General features: G+C 40.3%; 1 protein-coding gene across 7 annotated transcripts in view; it reads left to right on the top strand.

Moving 5' to 3' along the window:
- diaph2 (diaphanous-related formin 2) overlaps positions 1 to 20,064 on the top strand; it is a 381,698-nt gene that overhangs the window by 256,644 nt on the left and 104,990 nt on the right. For all 7 annotated transcript variants that reach the window (XM_077531612.1, XM_077531615.1, XM_077531611.1 and 4 more), the window contains one exon: positions 1,221 to 1,345. In XM_077531612.1, the coding sequence (XP_077387738.1) occupies positions 1,221 to 1,345 (125 nt within the window). The remainder of the gene's footprint in view (positions 1 to 1,220; positions 1,346 to 20,064) is intronic.

The following is a 20,064-nucleotide window of genomic DNA, read 5'->3' as shown; positions in this document are numbered from 1 at the left end:
AATTATTGTGATTGTTAGCTTTAGTTGTATTCGTATTGTTTGTCTTTTACTATTTGATGAAGTAAAACACAAAACGGTCTTTACTTTTGTGCGTTTTTTTTTTTTTTCAGTTTAAACACTTTATTATTATTTCAAATATGTTAGATGATAAAATAGTGGGGGCAGCACGGTGAATGAGTGGTTGGCACATCCGCCTCCCAGCTCTGAGGACTCTGGTTCGAGTCCAGGTTCCAGCCTTCCTGGGTGGAGTTTGCATGTTCTCCCCGTGCCTGTGTGGGTCTTCTCCGGGTATTCCGGTCTCCTCCCACATTCCAAAGACATGCATGCATGCAATTGTCCCTAGGTGTGTTTGTGAGTGTGGATGATTGTTTGTCTCTGTGTGCCCTGCGATTGGCTGGCAACAAGTGCAGGGTGTACCCCGCCTACTGATCAAAGCCAGCTTGTGAGGACCCTTGTGAGGAATAAGCGGTCAAGAAAATGGATGGGTGGATGGATGGATTAAAATAGTGTCAGATTCATTGTAAATCTTACTTTTATTACTATAATGTATACTTGTGTGCATATATTTAATGTTGTATCCAATGAGTGCATATGGTTAAATAGTGTCAAAACCAATTTGGATTGAAAATAGAAATGAGTTCTGCCTCCAGTTAAATACAGTATTCCAACAATGTGTTGACGACTACATATATTCAGGTGCATCAACAAGGCAAATGAAATTATTTCTAGCTACAATTTGATTGAATTCAACATAGATTAAAGCAACTCTTTTAATCGTACTGTAAGCCACACGTTTCCATTTACTAAGTGTGCCTCCTTTAATGACTCCTTCCTCTTTTAACTCCAGAAGTGTGTGTGCGTGTGCGCACCTACGTGCACGTGTCGATGAGCCTGAACCCTTTAACATCAACCTAAACACGGCTGTGCATTCATGCTGGTGTCCCATCTGATCCCTTAAGACTCGCTGTTTGAAGTGTCTGCTTGAAAAGGCGGATCTGAATACTGTGAAATCCGCAGCAACGCGGCAAACAGTGATTACAGACTGATTAATGAGCCACACTACACACAAACACGCACGCACGCACGCTTATACTGTAAACACTGTGAATGCATCACTTGCCATGCCAGAAATGGATCAAGCTGGAGTCACAACATCATGTTTATACCACCTCTATTGCTGGAAACGTTAATTTATGTATGATATTTTTTTTTGTCCACAGTCTCTGCTGAAATCCTCAAAAGCAGTCTGACCACGATGGAGCGTCACATCGTCCGGCTGGAAAACGACATTGAGAACTTCCCCAAAAGCGACGACCCGCAAGATAAGTTTGTGGAAAAAATGTCGATATCCTTTTCATTCCCGTCGGCGTCCTCATATAGATGTACGGCGCGTAGAATATGAGGTCACGCTATGCATTGGAGCGGCGAAGGCGTGCTGTGTTTGCGTCCTCGCCGGTAAGCACTTAAAGTCACTTGGTGTGATAGGTGGCACCCGGGGGATCTCAAGAGAATGGATCTGGCTGCCTTGCTGTGAGATGTTGATCGGATCTCCCTCCTCACTTCTTCCCCGGTTCCCTCGAGTGAAATCATGCCTGCGGCTATTTTTACTGCAGTCTGCCACGGCTGGCTGTCCCCCCGGGGGACTCTTTAATGGTGGCTCCAGACCCTCACACCAACTTATCTATCTCCTCTCCCTGATTTCATCTACTGACCCGGCCGCATGACCGTCTTCTCTCATGGCACCTGTCCTCTTTCAATATCTGCGCCACAATACAATTAGCCTTAATAAGCTTTTCTCAAATGAAATGTTTTGGGGTTTTTTATTCGTTGATAGTGCAGTGGTTCACTCGGCTGACTTTCATGCAGCCACCTTGTGTGAATTCCAGTTGCCTGTCTCCACATCCACTGTGATTGACGAGCAACCAATCCAGGGTGGCAAGCGGGAAAGGATTCAGCTCACCCAGGAAATAAGTGCAAGAAATATGATAACGTTTAGCAGTATTGGGATGATCAATGGTGGAACCATTGCTTGCCAAATATCGATCTTATCGCAAGTTTCATAATTCACCTTGTTGCCACCCCACTTAGGTTCTGTTTCTAAGACAGGCAGGCACTAGAAGCCAAATAGGAATAAACCAATGCAAATGAAAAGAGCTCGTGTCATTAGCGTGTTAGTATCCTCTTGTTAGTAGCCTAATGTTGACATTTATGTTAAGGAAGTAAGACCTGCATGCCATATTTTACAGATAGATGACAAAGATTTCAATAGTCAACCACATGATGAGATGTGCCTCATAATGACCTTAATCAACCATCCATCCATCCAGCATGGTAGTAGAAAAGCCCACGAGCCACATGCACCAAATGCTACCTTATAATACTTCTTAAAAAAAGGTGGCCCACCAGGATTTTGAGGCACTGGGGGAAACTCTGCCTTTCTTCATTAGGGTCATAGGTGACCTGAAGCCTATCCCGGGTGATTTTGAGTGAAAGACAAGGTTCGTCCTGGACTGGTTGCCAGCCAATCACAATATACGTACTGTAGTCTAATAGCACGGCCAATTATCACTCAATTTATCTAAAATTTTAACAAGACGGGTTTAAAAAAAAAGTCATATCACACATTTCATTTTTTCATTTCTGTGAAATGCATTCATCACAATAATCAAACCGATGAATAATTATATCACAAAATTCCTACAACATGCCAGTTCCAACGGCAATCATTATAAATTATCTGTCCATTTGAATATGATGTTGGAATTTTGCTAAATACATATTTCAGTTTTCTATAAAAATCCTATTTAATTGTTTGTCTCTAGATAAAACATTTCACATTTTTCTGAACAATCTGTATATTGAAAATGAAAATTTAAAAAAAGAAACACTGAATTCAACCGATCACCACCTAGAAAGTGTCCGACCTCAGTTGAAGCATGTTCTGTCCGGCACTGTGATTGGCTAGCATCTCAGGGTTAGGGTTAGGGTCAGGGGTGTGTCAAATGGCGAATTGGTTAGTATGTATACACTAAGCGCTTGAAACAAACAATATTTACTTATGTAATTAAAAGCACTGATAAAAAGACCTGCCTCCTCCCTTGTGGTGCTCTGCGAGGTGTGCAAAAGGCAAGAAGGAAAGCTTCCCTACACCCTCGATGTTGCTATCGATTCTGCGGCTGTCCTTGGAGAACTGAAGGTTTGATTGAGAGGAACCCGAGAAGTGTAGATGTACTGCAGCGCGGCTGTCCCTCACTGTCTGGAGTTCCTCCCCTGAGAGTAATGGCGAGAGGTTGTCTGGTCGGGACCTAAAAGAGTCCGTCCGCTCTCCCTTCGATTCTTCCCAACCTTCCGTGGCTGACTTTTGCAGTGCCGGTAAGAAATTGCCTCAGAGAAGAGAAGGTTTCGCTTCCAAATGTTGGCCCGATTTCCGAACTGTATGTCTTCAGAGGCATTCGATTGTAGTTTAATTGCGGTCCTTATTGTGTTATTTTGTTGCAATCCTGACAAATTGGCACGCAAGACTCGAGTCAACAGATGAAAGTGCATGCCTGTTCTCTCACTTAGCTCCCCGGAGTGTGGCATTTACATATCACCTGTGTGTAATAGCAATAGAAAAGCAAGCATGCAATTATCACTCGCGCTGTTTAGTTTTGAATTTAGTCTTTTTATGCTGTTGGAAAAAACAGGTTTATTTTCCTTTTAATTAGTTGGTATGCTAGCATTTCTGTTGAGACTGGCACTCCAGACACGAACTTGCATCAGTCTGTGGGGGGATGTTGCAGTACTGATTGTTTGCAGTCATCTAACAAAGCAGTCTAGTCAGGTTTTGTTGTTAAGCTGAACATGAAGACATGTTTATATACACAGATGTGCACATTCAACGGCTGAGTCAAGGATCCTGCAAGACTTGTACCAAAGCATTGCTTTTAAGACGTGGAAATGTTTTACTGATTTATAATTATATTGAGCTTTGTCGGAATTGGAAGGTAGCAACTTTTGATTGGAATTGGAATGTACATAATCATTCAACTATCAGAAAGTGAAAACGGAAGCAAAGTTAGAACTTCCACTCTTTCCACAACATTGTGATGTATGTTGAAAGTGAACTTATTTAACCTACCAAATCAGAAAATCCGACTTAAGTATTGACGCTATTGCATAAAAAAAAGTAGAAAGACTGAAGAAGGAATCAAGCAGAAATCAGCTGAAGCACTTCATTCGGCTTTAGTGATACATTTTTCTCTTTCCATTACCGTAATGTATGCAAATGACTGAATGGGCTGTTTATTCAGCAGTTTAGTGATCTCGATCAGCGAGAATAAATGGGTGCTCACGAAGGCTGTGCAGTTGAGGCACGAGTCCCCGGAGAGCCCTATTTCACCGGGGAGGCTGCGATGCCGAGGAGCAATGGCGGCTAAGAGGACGACTCTGTATACTAGAATATTAATGATAGTTGGGGCAGCTCTATAAGCATGATGATGAGAGGGCCAACTGAGCCTTGATAGATTCAAGGACATGTCCGATACATCTTCGGCGTCTAGACTGAATGCACTCAACCGGCCTCCTGCTATTTGGTTTAACATCTTATTTCCCACAAGGCCGGAAAAACAGCACACCATTCACACCGGTCGCCACGTATTGAGTGGCAAAGGGCTGTCTTCAGGGGCCAGTTTCATGACCATTATGCTAGATTGGGTTCAGTAAAGGGACTGCATTTCTTTTTTGGTCCTAAACTACAGAACTAAACTATTTATATTGGGTCATTTCATGTCATTGACTTCCCACGTGGAGCATATTAACCAGGAAATATTTTACATTTACTAATGTCTCAGCAAATTGCTATCGCTTTATGTCAATCAAATCAGCCCCATTTAGCCTTATTTGCTCTCAGATGTAGAAAACATTTCAATTGCAGTAGCATTTTTATGAGATGCGGTGGTTTCGTGACGGGGTTGATATTTACCCCACCTGGTCATGTTTGTGTTAAGTCACATGACTAGCATTCCTCCTATCTTTGTATTCAGGGGTGGCTGCACAACATGACACACTACACGTGGACAGAAGAAGTCACATTTATTTATATAGCCCTTAATCACACAAGAGTCTCAAAGGGCTTCACATGCCTACAGTTGACAAATATCAACGACATCCCCTGATCGAACCACAAAAGGGCAAGGAACAACTCAAAAAACCCCATCAGGGGAAAAATGAGAAAACTTGAGAAGGGACCGCAGATGTGGTAATCCCCCTTCCAGGATGACCAAGATGCAATGGATGCCGAACGGGCAACAATTTACGTAGTTTGTCATACTACAATGTATTTAAGAAGTTGACGCATTACAAGGAGACGTCATCCGGGAAGTTGGTCCTCATCCAAATCCAGCCAAGCCCACATCATTCAGCCAAATGCAAGAATATAAAAAAGGGACAGAGACAAGGACTTTTCCTTGGAACGATAATCCACTTCCTTCGTTTTCTGTTCAAAACGGTCAAGGCAGCAGCAGTAGATACAACCAAAGTAATCACAACAGCTTGGATGTTTTGCAAGCAACTCTCCTGTAAACAAACCTATTGCGAGAGCATTTCATGAGATTTTATGAGACTCACCTCAGCAACCAAAAAGTCGTCAATGGAAACACCAAAAAGGAGAAATGAAACTTCATGGAAACTGTTGAAATAGTGCTTTTATTTTGCAAAAAAAAACTGTAATGGAAACCCTGCTGATGCTACGCCCATTTTTATACACACATTTTTCTTTGTGTCACTGTCACCCTTGTCTGCCGTGCAACCGACTCACAGACACAGCACCCTCTGGCCATATGAACGCTTTCTGTACGAGTTCACCAATGAGTGTCTTGTTAGGCTCTTGACATTGGGCCATATGTGACAGCTCCATTAGCCAGTAGAGGCAGCCTGATGATGGGCCCCGCAGCCTGAAGTTGTCGTGTCGCAGGGGGTGTGGCACTGAAAAAGAGAAATTACACAAGTAGTCTGGCGTTAACCATTTGTTAGCGAGTCCACAATTGCCTTTTTGGTCCTGGGGGTTCTTTGCGGATCTTCATGCACCCCTTTAGGCCAATATGCTGCACCCTCTGTAATGTGAAAGGTCAATACAAGAAGATAACGAAGAATATTTTTCATGATAGTGGCTAACGGTAGATCAAAATACACAAAAACTGTTCTGAAGTGACTCTTATGCTCGGTCTCTCTAAATTGCATTTGGTTTTGAAAGTTCCGCTGTGTTTTGATGAAGGAGCAATACAGATGACCATAATGGTTTTTTTTTTATCAAGTAACCATGAGTAGATCCACTCCTACACAGCTTGGCCTCTGCAGGCCAAGGCCGCTGATGATTATTTATGCTCCAGTCGGACTGAAAGGAGCTGGTGGCAGAAGCACCAATGTGCACCTCATTACTTCCCCAAAGGGCCTGGGCTTAGTGCGATGGTAATAGACAGAAGCCCAGCCACCCTCATTTGTCACAGGCTCCTGGGTTTGATGCAAAGCCCCCCTTGAGCACTTGTTGCTTAAGTCTAATCCTGCGGTAGACCAGGCATGTCGCTCTGTTCAGCCGTCCCCACTCTCCGGCGTCATGGCTCATGATTTCGCTCTCATTTGATGTTTAAATGAAATCCCTGACTTAGTTGAATGGCAGGCCCATTGTTGGCACGTTATTCCATTGGAAGTCAAGTGGGAGAAGAACGTGACTGGAGTTATTTGTCCAGTAAATACGAGCCATTGAGGATTTTGGCAGTATGTGCTGGGTCAAGTTGGTGCACCAAAACAGCTTAAAGACTGAATGACACTTATAAAGATGTGTCCTAATCGAAAGATCCAAGCACAGTTAATTGTCCAAGTTATTTTTTGTGTTGGTAGAAAGGTACATTAACTCATTCACTCCCAGCCATTTTCACAGAAGCAATCCTGTTCGCTCCCGGCTGTTTTACTCGATTTTGACTGATTTTGCAAGGCCCACAGAATATTGTGTTCTATTGCTATGAAAGCATGGAATCTATCAAAAGAAAGATTAAAGTCTCCTCTTTCATCAGGAAAAAAAAAGCATGTTTCTATCTGTTTCCGTTTTGCAGCAATTAGCATTAGAAGAGAGCTAAGTTTCATTAGTTTTCACAAATCTATTTAAAATTGTAAGTAATTGAGCTTTTTTTCTAGATGGCCCTGGTTGATCTCCTTTGCTCTGCTGCCACCTGCTGGCCGTTTGTGTAATAACTACCATTTCTGCAACCGTTCTTTGCCGTTGAGAGGCTGCATCAAAGCCTTCTGTATACAATAGCATTAAAAAAACAAAAAAAAACAACAACGTATAAATACGTCTTTGGGACACTTAAAACAAAACAAAAAACGTATTTGCACGTTATTGGGAGCAAATGAGTTAAGAAGCAGAAATTGATAGCCATCATTGAAGAATTGAATAATACAACTGCTTCAGTGACAATGGACCCTAAGGGGAACATAATAAGGCAGTAATTGTTTTCTAACACTCCTCTTTTCATGAAGAAAATGAAGATATCAGAGGCAGTATTCACAAGAGCCAGGACTCTTACATGATGAGAAGAAGGGTGTTTGATCTTAAAATTAGATGTCCAGGCCAAATAATGTGAAATAAGTGCATGGAAATAACCCCAATTAAACCATTATATTGCAGTGGAGTGCTGTACGCGAGCGATTCAAAAATGTGTATTGTAGATCAAAGGAGGAGGTTGTGGAATGTGAAGTCTGTTTTTTGTGTCCCTCTAAATTTCTTTATCGGGTTCTCTCTGCTGACAAGACCCTGGGATCGTTGGGTCTCTGTGACTCCAGGCCCTCCCTCCTCCACACCGCTCTTACACGCCAATGATAAAACCATCTTATCGACTGCTTTTGCACGCTTGGAAGCAATTAAGCGCTTCATTATGCAGATTAAGTGTACTAATTGCCTCACGTTTGCTAATTGATTACAAGATACAGCTCTAAGGCCGACACATGAGTCGCCTTCTTCGAAAGGAGCATCTTAAAGCGCGACATTTCCGAACAGATTAATGACAACGAATGACGCCGCGTCGCCAGCGTGTCACTTCGCACTCAACTTGGCAAATTTTCCAGTTTGGGGTGGAAAAGATGGAACGAGGTTGCTAATTAAAATGAATGCATGACAGTCGGAAAGACTAACAATTACAAACGGCAATCTGATTGTAGTCAACAGGGGAGTCTCCATTAATTGGCAAAATGAGCATCATCAATCACCCAGAGGGGGGGTGCAGCACAGACTGTATCTTGTCAGAGTCACCCAGTGTGGGGGCAGCCGCGTGATGTGCATCCCAGGGACAGAATCCTGTTGAGAAAGAACTTTTTTTTTCTTCTTCTCTCTTTCCCTCCCCAACTCTGTTTTTCACCACATGAGCTTTCGGTTTGACACTCTTTGTATTTCGGGGGTATTTTTTACCTCCTCGTCACCATTTTCAGACGTTGGCATTCTGTGCCAGTCAAGGCCAGGATGCAATTGTCAGAAGCCATTGTTGAGTTTGAAGGCTTCCTAGGATATTGTGCGCTGGTGACATGTGCCGAAAGGCTTGTAACTCCATATGGCTACACTTCATTCAATGAAAGGAACTTGGCACTGCACACCTTGTTGATATTGTTGTATTAATAAAACATGTCCCACGCTTATGCAAACACTGACAGCCATCTTTGCAGTCTTAAGTGGCTGACTCGTGCTCTTTGTTACGAAGCAGTCAAATGGCGTGCTGTGGAAGCAAGGCCGGGATATTGTAGAGATTGTTGCTAGTGACTTCATTGAGTCAATCACGTTCGGGGTCTGATAGCATCTCAGTCTCTAAATTTATCAAGGTTGCATCTGAACTAATCTTCAGCCCCGTGTGTCACTCTTACAAACATGCCCTTGTATAAGGCAGGAATATAGCAATTATCTGGTTCCAGTTACTTTGATATCTCGATTTTGTAAGCTTGTAAAAGTGCTGTATTCTTTGATACTAGCCTTTCATCAAGGCAGCTAATAGGTTGAAAGTGCATGGAACCTTCATATATTTTGGGCAATTATCCTCCAATCAAGAGCATGGATGAGTTGTGTTACTAGAAATGTTTGGGTTTTTTTGGATGGAGGGATGCTAGCGTGAGGTGATCTAATGCTGAATACGTTTACACGCAGTCAGTAACTCTTTCAAAACCAGACTATTGTTAACATTCTGGTTTTGAAAGGCCTTACAAATACGCAAAAAATAAAATAAAAATAATGCCCCTGAGTTACCTATTCTAGAGCAAAAGCTTGGTCATATATACATATCCAGTTACCTCTAACAGTAACATTTGTTTGTGTTTTGGGCATGCTTAATTCACAAGGAATCTTGGTCTACAGTACAGAGACGACTTGTACGTGTGGCGGCCATTTTACGTTGCCACTCACTAAGCAGTGTTGTCCATATGTAGCGAAAATGGGTCGTCGTTTGACGAATTAATAATTTGGACGATGCTGAGGGAATTCACAAGGAATCTTGGTCTACAGTACAGAGACGACTTGTACGTGTGGCGGCCATTTTACGTTGCCACTCACTAAGCAGTGTTGTCCATATGTAGCGAAAATGGGTCGTCGTTTGACGAATTAATAATTTGGACGATGCTGAGGGAATTCACAAGGAATCTTGGTCTACAGTACAGAGACGACTTGTACGTGTGGCGGCCATTTTACGTTGCCACTCACTAAGCAGTGTTGTCCATATGTAGCGAAAATGGGTCGTCGTTTGACGAATTAATAATTTGGACGATGCTGAGGGAATTCACAAGGAATCTTGGTCTACAGTACAGAGACTACTTGTATGTGTGGCGGCCATCTTACGTTGCCACTCACAAAGCGGTGTTGTCTATGTCGCGAAAATGGGTCGTCGTTTGACGAATTAATAATTTGGACGACGCTGAGGGAATTCACAAGGAATCTTGGTGTACAGTACAGAGACGACTTGTATGTGTGGCGGCCATCTTACGTTGCCACTCACTAAGCGGCGTTGTCCATATGTAGTGAAAATGGGTCGTCGTTTGACGAATTAATAATTTGGACGACGCTGAGGGAATTCACAAGGAATCTTGGTCTACAGTACAGAGACGACTTGTACGTGTGGCGGCCATCTTACGTTGCCACTCACAAAGCGGTGTTGTCCATATGTTGCAGTTAAAATGGAATATTTATACAGGAGTAACTCTGTCTGCTCACGCATGTAAACGGGTTATCCCGAGTGTTTCAGAAACCGGAATTTTGACCAGACCCAGTATATAGAGCGCATGTAAACGTAGTCATTGACCTCCATAGAGATCAAGTGTGCATAAATAGTATCAAAAATGAAAAACAAAGGTAGTCATTGGTAAAGCTGCCTTAACAGGTCCTACAATTTGGAGTTTGACCATCACCTTCAGGAAAAAAAAGACAACACTAAAGCTACACTAAAACTTGCTTGAACAGTCATCATGTGTAGCTGACTTCCACAAATCATGTAAGATTTCAGATTAATGAAATTTAAGTTTACAAGTGCCAGTGAGGGCGTGATGAAGGCCACACGACTTAAAATACTGAATGTCTACATGCATCTCAGTCCTGCAATAAGGTAACCTCATAATTTAAGTATAACCTGATCATTGTTTTCACAAAGCAAATCACGGCCGCCCAAAATCCAGGCGAGTAGAGCTGACCTGATACTGCGCAGTGGAAAAGTGACTTCCACTATAATACACACACATCCATTGCTGTCGTCGCGCAGCAACGAGGGTGATGTGCTACACACATCTCTTACCTGAACCAGCAGCCGACCTTGAATCGACTTTCTGTGATGAAGATTTATGCTTGATCCCTGAGCTTTTTGTCTTGATGCCTTGTAGAATTCCATCCCAGTCTAAGAACACTGTTTGAAACTACAGAGACCATAGATCTCCTCCTTCTGATGGACTCCTTTTCTTTTTTACCACCAGCGTTTCTGGGCCAGGACTTTCAAGGGTATCTGTGTTGTTGGTTAGAAGTCATACAAAAATAATCACAATACTGTACACCATCTTTCTGTTAATATGTTTTTTAAAGGACCACGAGGTTGTTCTTACAAATTCTAGCATATTATTCATAACATCTAAACATTTTAACACCGGTACCATGCAATGCACAAAGAATTCAATAATATCCTTTGATTTGCAGTTGTTCGAGTTTCATATCATTTTTTTTTTTTTCAACACTGCAACGCCGCTGTGAAAAAAAAAAAAAAAGTTTGTTCTGAGCCTATTGCAGATTTTCGACACATTTCTGTCCGACTGTGTGTTGATATCCCCCCCCCACACACTCAGGTGTTGCCAGGAAAATGCATTGGAGGGTGGCACGCAATGTTTATTGTTGCCCCTGCCCAGCAAGGTGTTATTGCACAAGCAATTGGATTTTTGTTTTCTTCTTTGGACAACACAGTAAGATAAGGTCTTAAGCGCAGTGTGGTAGAATGTGTTGTTCCTGCAGGCAAGTAAGAAATGTAATATTGCAAAGTCGATTAGGTGGGGTAATTTGATTTTTTATTTTTTTTTTAATTATTGTTTTTTTATTTTTATTATTAGTTAGGCACTCTGTGGCCTGACCATGCTCTGCTTGTTTGTGGTGGACAAAAAGGTTCTGGTGCCTCAGGCTTGTTTGATCCGTTGGTTCTATACTAGCAGCTCATTACGCTTCATTACAAAATTATATTTTTATTTGCATATGCTCTGTTGCCTTCCTCCCACATGTTCTGGTTGTATATGAATTTAATTGGCAATTTATTTAAAAATGTTACGTTTTTTTTTTCTATGACACTTTGAAAAGGTTTCTTACACCACCTGCAGCATTTTTTTTTAATTGAATTCAATTATTGATTAAAACATACAAGATATAGAAGATTAATGCCAGTTTAAGATTGGTCTATTTTTAACACATTCCCTCTAGTAACAAAAATATATTATTTATTTGTATGAGCTTGAAAGTTGGATTTTACTGCGTGTTCCAATTGGTATGTTCAATGCTGCATGTATTTTTGCCTCGTCCCCCTGAACACCAACAACCCCAACCCGAGCAAGAAGATTGTATATATTGTTGTGCCATCTTAGACTACAGCAACATAAGGTCCTCAGCTTCCCAAGCAGCAATTGCCTGTGCACGTGTCATTCCACTAGACCTTTTCCTAGCTGATGTCTATCAACATCCTTTTCAGTGTGTAGTCATTAAGACACATTGATGTTGACAATGGAGGGGGTGAAAAAAACAAAACAAAAACCTGCATCGGTGTAGCCGAGGTGTGCCTGGTGGGATAATGGCTTCGTCATTGTGTTTAGGGTTATTTAGGAGATGGCATTGTACAAATGTGTATACATCAGATGGCTGGCAGGCAGTACAGAACGAGGCATTTTTCCACAGAAGTGATTAAAATGATTGAGGACAGCGGTAAAGTCATTCATCTTTCAGCAAGGTGACGAGGGACATTCCGTATGGTGGACTGTTGTCGCCTCCGCACTTGTGTGTGTTTGTCACAAAATGTAGAACGTGAAGTGTTGAAAAAAGGAATGGCATTGAGGCAAATAGCCACAAGGGGAGGATGTGTTTTTTTTTTAACGGTATCTGAACAGACAACCAAATATTTATTATACAATCCACATTTTTAGTTGACCTTCTTCAGAACAATTACCAACCCATGTTTGATGTTTGTTTTGCTTGCATTTATTTAGTTTTCCCACCATGCATTGAGTTGATGTAGCTGACGGGTAGGACAAAATATCTGCTGTCACATTCTAGCCTTACCACAAGTGTCAAATATTGATATTGTGGCACACAGACAATTTCAGCTTTTTCACATGATATGAAGCTTAGTATTGTAAAGATTGAGGTCATGTCCACAAAGGCATTGTCTATTTTTAACGTTGTGTTTTTCTATGCTTTTTGGTCTTGCATCCACACACAACTTGCATTGTGGGTCTCTGAAGGCTGACTTTTTGGAAAGCTAGCCAAGTTCAATGCTTTCTCAAACTTTGTATAGGGTAAAAAGGTACAGAAAATAAGACAATCGCCAGTGTTTGCCTGGTATGACAGTAGTGTGCAACATTATTACGTCTTTAATGCTGCTGATCAATTGAATTATCCATCCACCTACTACGAGTTTTCATTATCATTATTAGTCATCGCTCTTTCAGGCTGCACGATAATCAAGTGTGACCCACTCTGGCTAAAGGGTCCACAATTTGCAAGGTTTAATTTTGACATATGGAAACAAACAGATTTGATCTTTGTGAGATGTCTCCATAAATAGCCTCCTTAAAGTCTGTTTTCATTTCCTAGTAACACAAAAGTTAAAATTGTTGAAGTATATGAAAATAAGTGATTAGTAGACAATGTGTGTCATTAGCTAATGTGTTTTTAGCCTACTCGTAACGAGTGCATCTTCGGGAACTCGCAAACTTAGTCTCAAAATAATGTTTTGAGCTCGAGCTATTCATTACATTAAAAAAAATAATTTTAAAAAATGTGTTCAAACACACGAGAAAAACCTGTAAATACGGCACTGCCTCACAACGCTGGTCGATGAACTCACCTTACAAAATGACTCTTGTCATGAGATCTGCATGTCATTGACAAATGAACCCAAATGAACCGCACCTGGCAGTAACTATGACCAGAAATTTCCACTTGATGCTGTTTTACTTGGGATGAAAATCAAATCCAGGATTGGTTCTTCCAAAGCCTTTATCACCCGCCACTGGAGTGACTTGGAAATATAGTACAGCATGTATAAAGTGTTGATGTGCTGCTTATGTATTCGGTTGAAGCAAAAAAAATAATAAATAAATAAATAAATAAATAATATATACTAATATATATATATATATATATATATATATATATATATATATATATATATATATATATATATATATATATATATATATTAGTGGTGTCAAAGTTAAAGCGTTAACGAATTAATTAATCACAAAAAATTAGCGCATTAATCATTGTATTACCACAGATTAATCACACTATTAATTTGACCACAGATGATCCTTTTTAGCCAACAGTGGATGGTTACATTAAAGGTCGCTGTTGGAGTTTGAGCAATAAACATAACTACATGCATTAAAGTAAAGCATTTAATAAATGTTTACATATGCCATTGGTCATTTTTTCCCGTTTTAAATTATGCAAATAATGAATTGATTAGAAAAAGCAGGATGAGCGTGTGCAGTGGATATAAATTTTTGAAGATATCCTCATAATATTCAATGTCGCAAAAATTAACACATAATAAACACGCTTCAAATTTAGCGGGCAAAATATGTTGGGAAATAAAGCTTTTTTAAGTCAGTGATTAATCATGATTAGTCAAATTTCTAAGATGTGATTAATCTGATTAAAAAATTTAATCGCTTGACAGCTCTAATATATATTTATATATATATATATATATATATATATATATATATATATATATATATATATATATATATATATATATATATATATATGTTGGACCATCAAAATGTTTTAATCTTCTTTATATAGCCAAAAGTATTTGAAATATAAGATATCTATTATAAAATATTAATAATTGTTCTTGTCACAGGGCACACCAAATGTTAAATAACTTTTAATTGACACAAAATTATGAATTATATCAAATATTTGTGGTATTTTGACCTCACCGGGGCCACAAGTAGCAGCAATAAAATAGAGAAACTTTAGCTGAATCAGGAGATGAATTGTAAGCTTAATGAAATCTTCAAAGTTAAGGCCAAATCACCATCTTTTGTTGATTTGATCTCTTGAACGTTTATACTAGCTAATCTTTTTCAGGGTTAAAATATTATACAATATACCTGCTATTGAAATTTTGCTATCGACGTTCGAAAGATATTAATGTACCAAAAATTTCGACCTGGCAACATACTTCCATTAAAGGAACGAATTGTAGTATTAGAATATATGGATATTTCACTGTACATTTCTTTTGCTCATGAGGACCATGTAGCCAGAGCACATTGATAGCATGCCTCACAGTTTTAGGGTGCTGGATTTGAATCTTGGTTCTGGCGTCCCTATATGTGGAGTATTCATGTTCTCTCTTCTAAAGACTTTCATTTGTGAGCCTGAATATGAGGACAAGTGCTTTACATAAAACATGGAGATGGATAGTGCTTTGATATCTTACAAATTTGGTGTCAACAGCATTTAGGAGCGCTTACGTCAGTGGCCTTGCAAAACCTAACCAAACTAAAACTGATGAACTGTACACCTGAAGCCAATTAGCATCATCTGCCTTGCGAAAGTGTCAATTTGAAGGCCGTAGTTTCATGTTCCTCACCCCCCCTCACCCCCACTCCCCAACCCTCCTTCCATCGCCTCGCCTTCCCATCAAGTGCTCTAATCTCCCGACTGCCATCCAGCCTCCCTGTTCATCCCCCTGCCTTCAGGATTGGTTTCACACAGTGATCCCCTCACTGACCAGACAGGCGACTGAACAATTAACCTCCGAGGCTGACCCGAAATATCTCAGACCTTCTCACTTGGCCGTTCTTATTGGTCTCTAATAGATTTCCAGCAGGAGGAGGAGTGAAAAAAAAAAGCGGATTGAGTTTCACCTGGCCAGCCCTTAGGCACACTGCAGAAACACTGTTTGGCTTGTTGGTATTCTCCCCTCGCTAAAGAGCAATACAATTGTGACGGCTCTACAGGATGTTGTGTAAAGCGCGCCAGGCTGGTGAGTGCCAATGTGTTAATAATAGCGTTAGACACTGTGGCATTGGACCAATTGTTGTGCAGATTGCTTCTCCGTTTCCATCCTGTTAAAAGCTTCCATTTCAGTTATGTTGCTAATAGAACAAAAGCACTCTGATGGAACCAATTTGACTGAAACTGTATTCCTCGTTAGATTGATTAGTCCCTGTGGTATTTATTGTCACTTTAGCCTCCAATGCAGCCTTTATCCAATACCATCCATTCATGCAATTTTTTCACTCACACCAACTCCTTTATCAAAGCCAGAGTGCTATTTTTCACTGCCTACATGTTATGATGTGTGGGAGTACGCTCCGATTGTATTGATAGTTGAACATGTGCATATTGTAGCCGGTAAGGTAATGACTTAAATGACAGCCAGTTCAATTTATCCACTAATAGATCTCCAGGGAAGTAACATAATCCCTCAACAATATCGTCTTATCATATTACAAGTGAACTATGTGCAAAAGGGGCTTGACTATCCACAAATGAATACTAAGCCTCATACTGAGCTTTAAGCTTATTAGGCTTCATGGGAAACAGAACGGCTTCAAGTATTGTCTGTGATGCGAGGCTGATGAGGGATGATCGTTCTCTCTGATACAAGTTTGTTCCCAAACGCCGTGCAAAACAATGGATGATCTGCTTTTTTTTTTTTTTTTTTCCGCCCCGGGCATTAATTGCAATCACGGATAGAGATTGGCGGTAAATACACTTTGTAATCTTTTGCTTCGAGTGCTTCTGTCATCGCAAGAAGGAGCTTGTCAGGGCCAAATGAACGCCGGACGTCTTTTCAGGGCACAGATTGGAGATTAGCTGTAATGCTCATCTCCATCTTCCTGTCCGCGAAGGTGATACACTTTGCAAAAGATGAGGCGCCCTTATCTCCCTCGCTTTGCCGGTCGCCCCTCAACCATCTATTACCGCGATTCCTTGTCGTCACTCTCTCATCTCGGCCGTCCAGCCTCTTATCGCCGTCCCGCTCCCTCATAATGACTAAGCCCTAAAGACACTCTGTAACTCTTCTTCAGGATTCCAAAGGGTGGCGATATTACGAGCGAGCAGATACACACAATGGTTCATGTCTTTGTTGTTAAGCCTTTTAATTCTAACAATACTCTTTTTTTTTTTATTATTCACTTCAACCCATCCGCGAGATAAAAATTCATTTATTGTTTTCATATAATGGAGAGTGGCTGAAACAGTTTTATGTTTGCAATTGAATAGCCTATTGAATTTGAATACAACTCAACGAGGTAATGATATTTTACTTTCAAACAGAAATTGGCAAACTTTAAAAAGCTACTTTTTTTTTTTATTTTACTGTTTGAATTTCTTACAATACGTGTAACAACAAAAGGGTTAATGGAAGGCTTAAAAATGTTATGAACGGTTGGTTTGCTATTTGGTAAGTTCCAACAACTATTACCTTGATCTTTTATGCTAATCAACCATAAACAAGCATATTAAGGTGTGGCACAATTGGGTTCCAGAGGTTAGCTAAAACAAACAGCCTGCAGCTGTATCCTTTGATATTTTGTGGGAACTGCTTACATGTAAACAAAAAAGTGAGGAGCCAGGAAATTGTGAACAGAGAATTGAAATTGGCCCTATTTAATGGGTTCCATGAAATCTTAATGTGGGCTCACTATTTGGCAAGCTCTTGGCATTTTTGTCTAATTGCTCTATTAAGTTTAGCACATATTTTTAAACTAATTGATAATCAATATCAAATTACATTATGAACTTTCTATAAGGATGCCTTTATTTTGGAGTGGAATCCTTTCAGGGGTTATTTGACTGTCTCTGTCCCACTATGTTGGAATAATATTAAACACAATAGGTTTGAAGTGTTAAGTTTATAGTAAGCATGCATTTAAATGCCATCACTTGCAATACTGAGGAGAAGAATCATCAGACTGTAAATAGTGCTTTGCAGTTGGCGAATGGATTTTAATGCAGACTAAGGTGTTTTTTTTGTTTTTTTTACTGAATATATGTGAAAGTCCTTTTACAATAATTGGCTATGTAAATATCTTTTTTCTTGCATGCTTTCAACTTGTGGTTTGATCCATGTTTGCTTCACCCTGCTAGCTATTAGTGCAGGATCACACCTCCACTAGATGTTATACATTTGCATTTTAATGGCCAATATAGATGACTTTCCTTCTCAGTATCATCGTCCACCCCAATACCGACCTGCATCCACTTAAGGTGGCCCGCATACCGTCCAGTTAAGAACATGAATTAACGATCAGCAATCCTCACCCTTTCAACCTACATAAAATGGCCCAGCTCATTTAAGAGAGTGCGCTTCAGCAACTTGAACATGTAATGTAGAGTAACAAATGGCCAAATTCATAAATAGACAGATGGAGGAAAAAGTCATTGATCCCTGAGGGAAAATGAGTCAGTGTATTTTAGCTGGATAATGTTGCTCAGTCGTCCAGTCACGCTGTTAAGATGCTGTTTTGGCATGTACAAAAAGCGTACAAAACACTTTGGCATGACAGACATCGACCCATCAAGCAAATAACAATGATTTTCCCGCACAGTGCCATGTTTCTGTCCGGGGGAATGTGACTGTAATTGGTAGGAGAAAGCGACGTTTAAATGTGGAATTGTTTTTTTTTTTTTTTTTTTTTCTATATCACTGACAGTACTGCTGTTTCTTCTTCATGAGAGAAGACAGGCCCGGGTGGATGAGAGAGGTGGGCATCTGGGGATGCTGTAATTCACGGGTTTGTCTGTGTTTTCCCTTCTTGTGTGGAAGGGGAAAGAGGCTGTAACAAGGCGCCGCTCCACAGGGGGGAGTTGTGTTTAGTGGTGGCATTGATTTTATAAAAGGTTGCTCAGTGGGTAGGCTAGGTAGGCCTGTCAACCTTAGCTCGCGTTGTCAAGATAATTGTATCGGCGCTTATTCAAGAATCTTCTTTAAGTTTTGTCTATGTATGGACTTTTGTCAAGGCTGTTTTTAGGCATAGAACGAAGCAAGCAGTTGATTGAGTTTGAGACGTTCGCACCACTTGACAGTCACGTACACAGCATGCAGAGAGGAAAGTTAAGAAAAGGAAGCGCTACGACTGAAAGACGGCTCGATTGACAGTTTTGTTTGCTTCTTTTGACAAATGGTTACGGTTATAACAAATGACATGTGTCACCACCGTGGAACACGGGTCAATAATAGTAGGAGGAGTGAGGAAACCATTGTGAGAGCGGCACTGAAATATGATACTGATCGAGTAAGGAAGGAAGAAGGCAAGTCAGTGAGACAGCAACTGCATTCCTGGCAATTTTGGAAGGTTTTCATAAGAAAACTATCACTATAATATTCTCCTCTACCAAGGACCAAAACGTATAAATATGTTTGATCAACATCAGTAGGAAAAGCAAGGAAGTGATAGTGAGGAACGATAGAAAGAATTGAAGAATTCGGAGCAATAGTGGTTTGTTACCAGTAGGTTACCAAAGCCAAACAATCATAATCTTGCTTGGACCAATTCACTCCAGCCTTATGGGTGCAACTCGATCTACTGGTTATTCACTGCACCACTTTGGTAGTAAATTTATTCCTGGTTTTGGTTTGTACTTTGTATCTCAATTTGGACATTTTAAAACCATTGTTTATTTAGAATAGTCCAAGAGTGCTTTTTATTTTGTGTTTTTCTTTAAATAATTTTATTTGTGAGCGCACCTGTCTCAACTCCCTTCTTCCTTCATTTGGGTCCTCATGCCAGACCTAATGTGACACACGTGAACGAAAAGGGAAACATGGCATAACGTAAATCCAATCAAAGTCAACAAACACGGATCTTCTTCCGCCATGTGTAGGACGGGTCTATTTAAACTCATTCAAAACAAAAAACGTATAAATACGTTTTTTAATTCTTTGTCCTTCACTCCCAAAAACACATTTGTACGTTTTTTTATTGTGTTTTTTAATGCTAGAACATACAGCTACTGACTTGAAGAGGTTGCTTAAAGCGATGGAGTTATTACAAAAAACGGCCAGCAGGTGGCAACAGAGTATACGAGTGATCTCTTGGCCAGGGCCATGTTGCAACAAGCTCTTTTCCCCCAGTGTTTTCAACAGGTTTGTATATAATGATTAAACTTAGCTATATTCTAATGCTAATTGCTGCAAAACGGAAGCAGGCACAAATATACTTTCTTTCCTGATGAAAGAAGACACTCTAATTTTTCTTTTGGTAGGTTCCATATTTTATAGCAGTAGTACACAATATTCTGTGGGCCTTGCAAAATCAGTCAAAATCCAGTAAAACAGCCGGGAGCGAAGG

The sequence above is a fragment of the Festucalex cinctus genome, chromosome 9 (genome assembly GCF_051991245.1).
Source record: "Festucalex cinctus isolate MCC-2025b chromosome 9, RoL_Fcin_1.0, whole genome shotgun sequence".
NCBI classification, from domain to species: Eukaryota; Metazoa; Chordata; class Actinopteri; order Syngnathiformes; family Syngnathidae; genus Festucalex; species Festucalex cinctus.
Note: the sequence above shows the minus strand (reverse complement) of the source record. Positions and strands in the feature narration are given on the sequence as shown.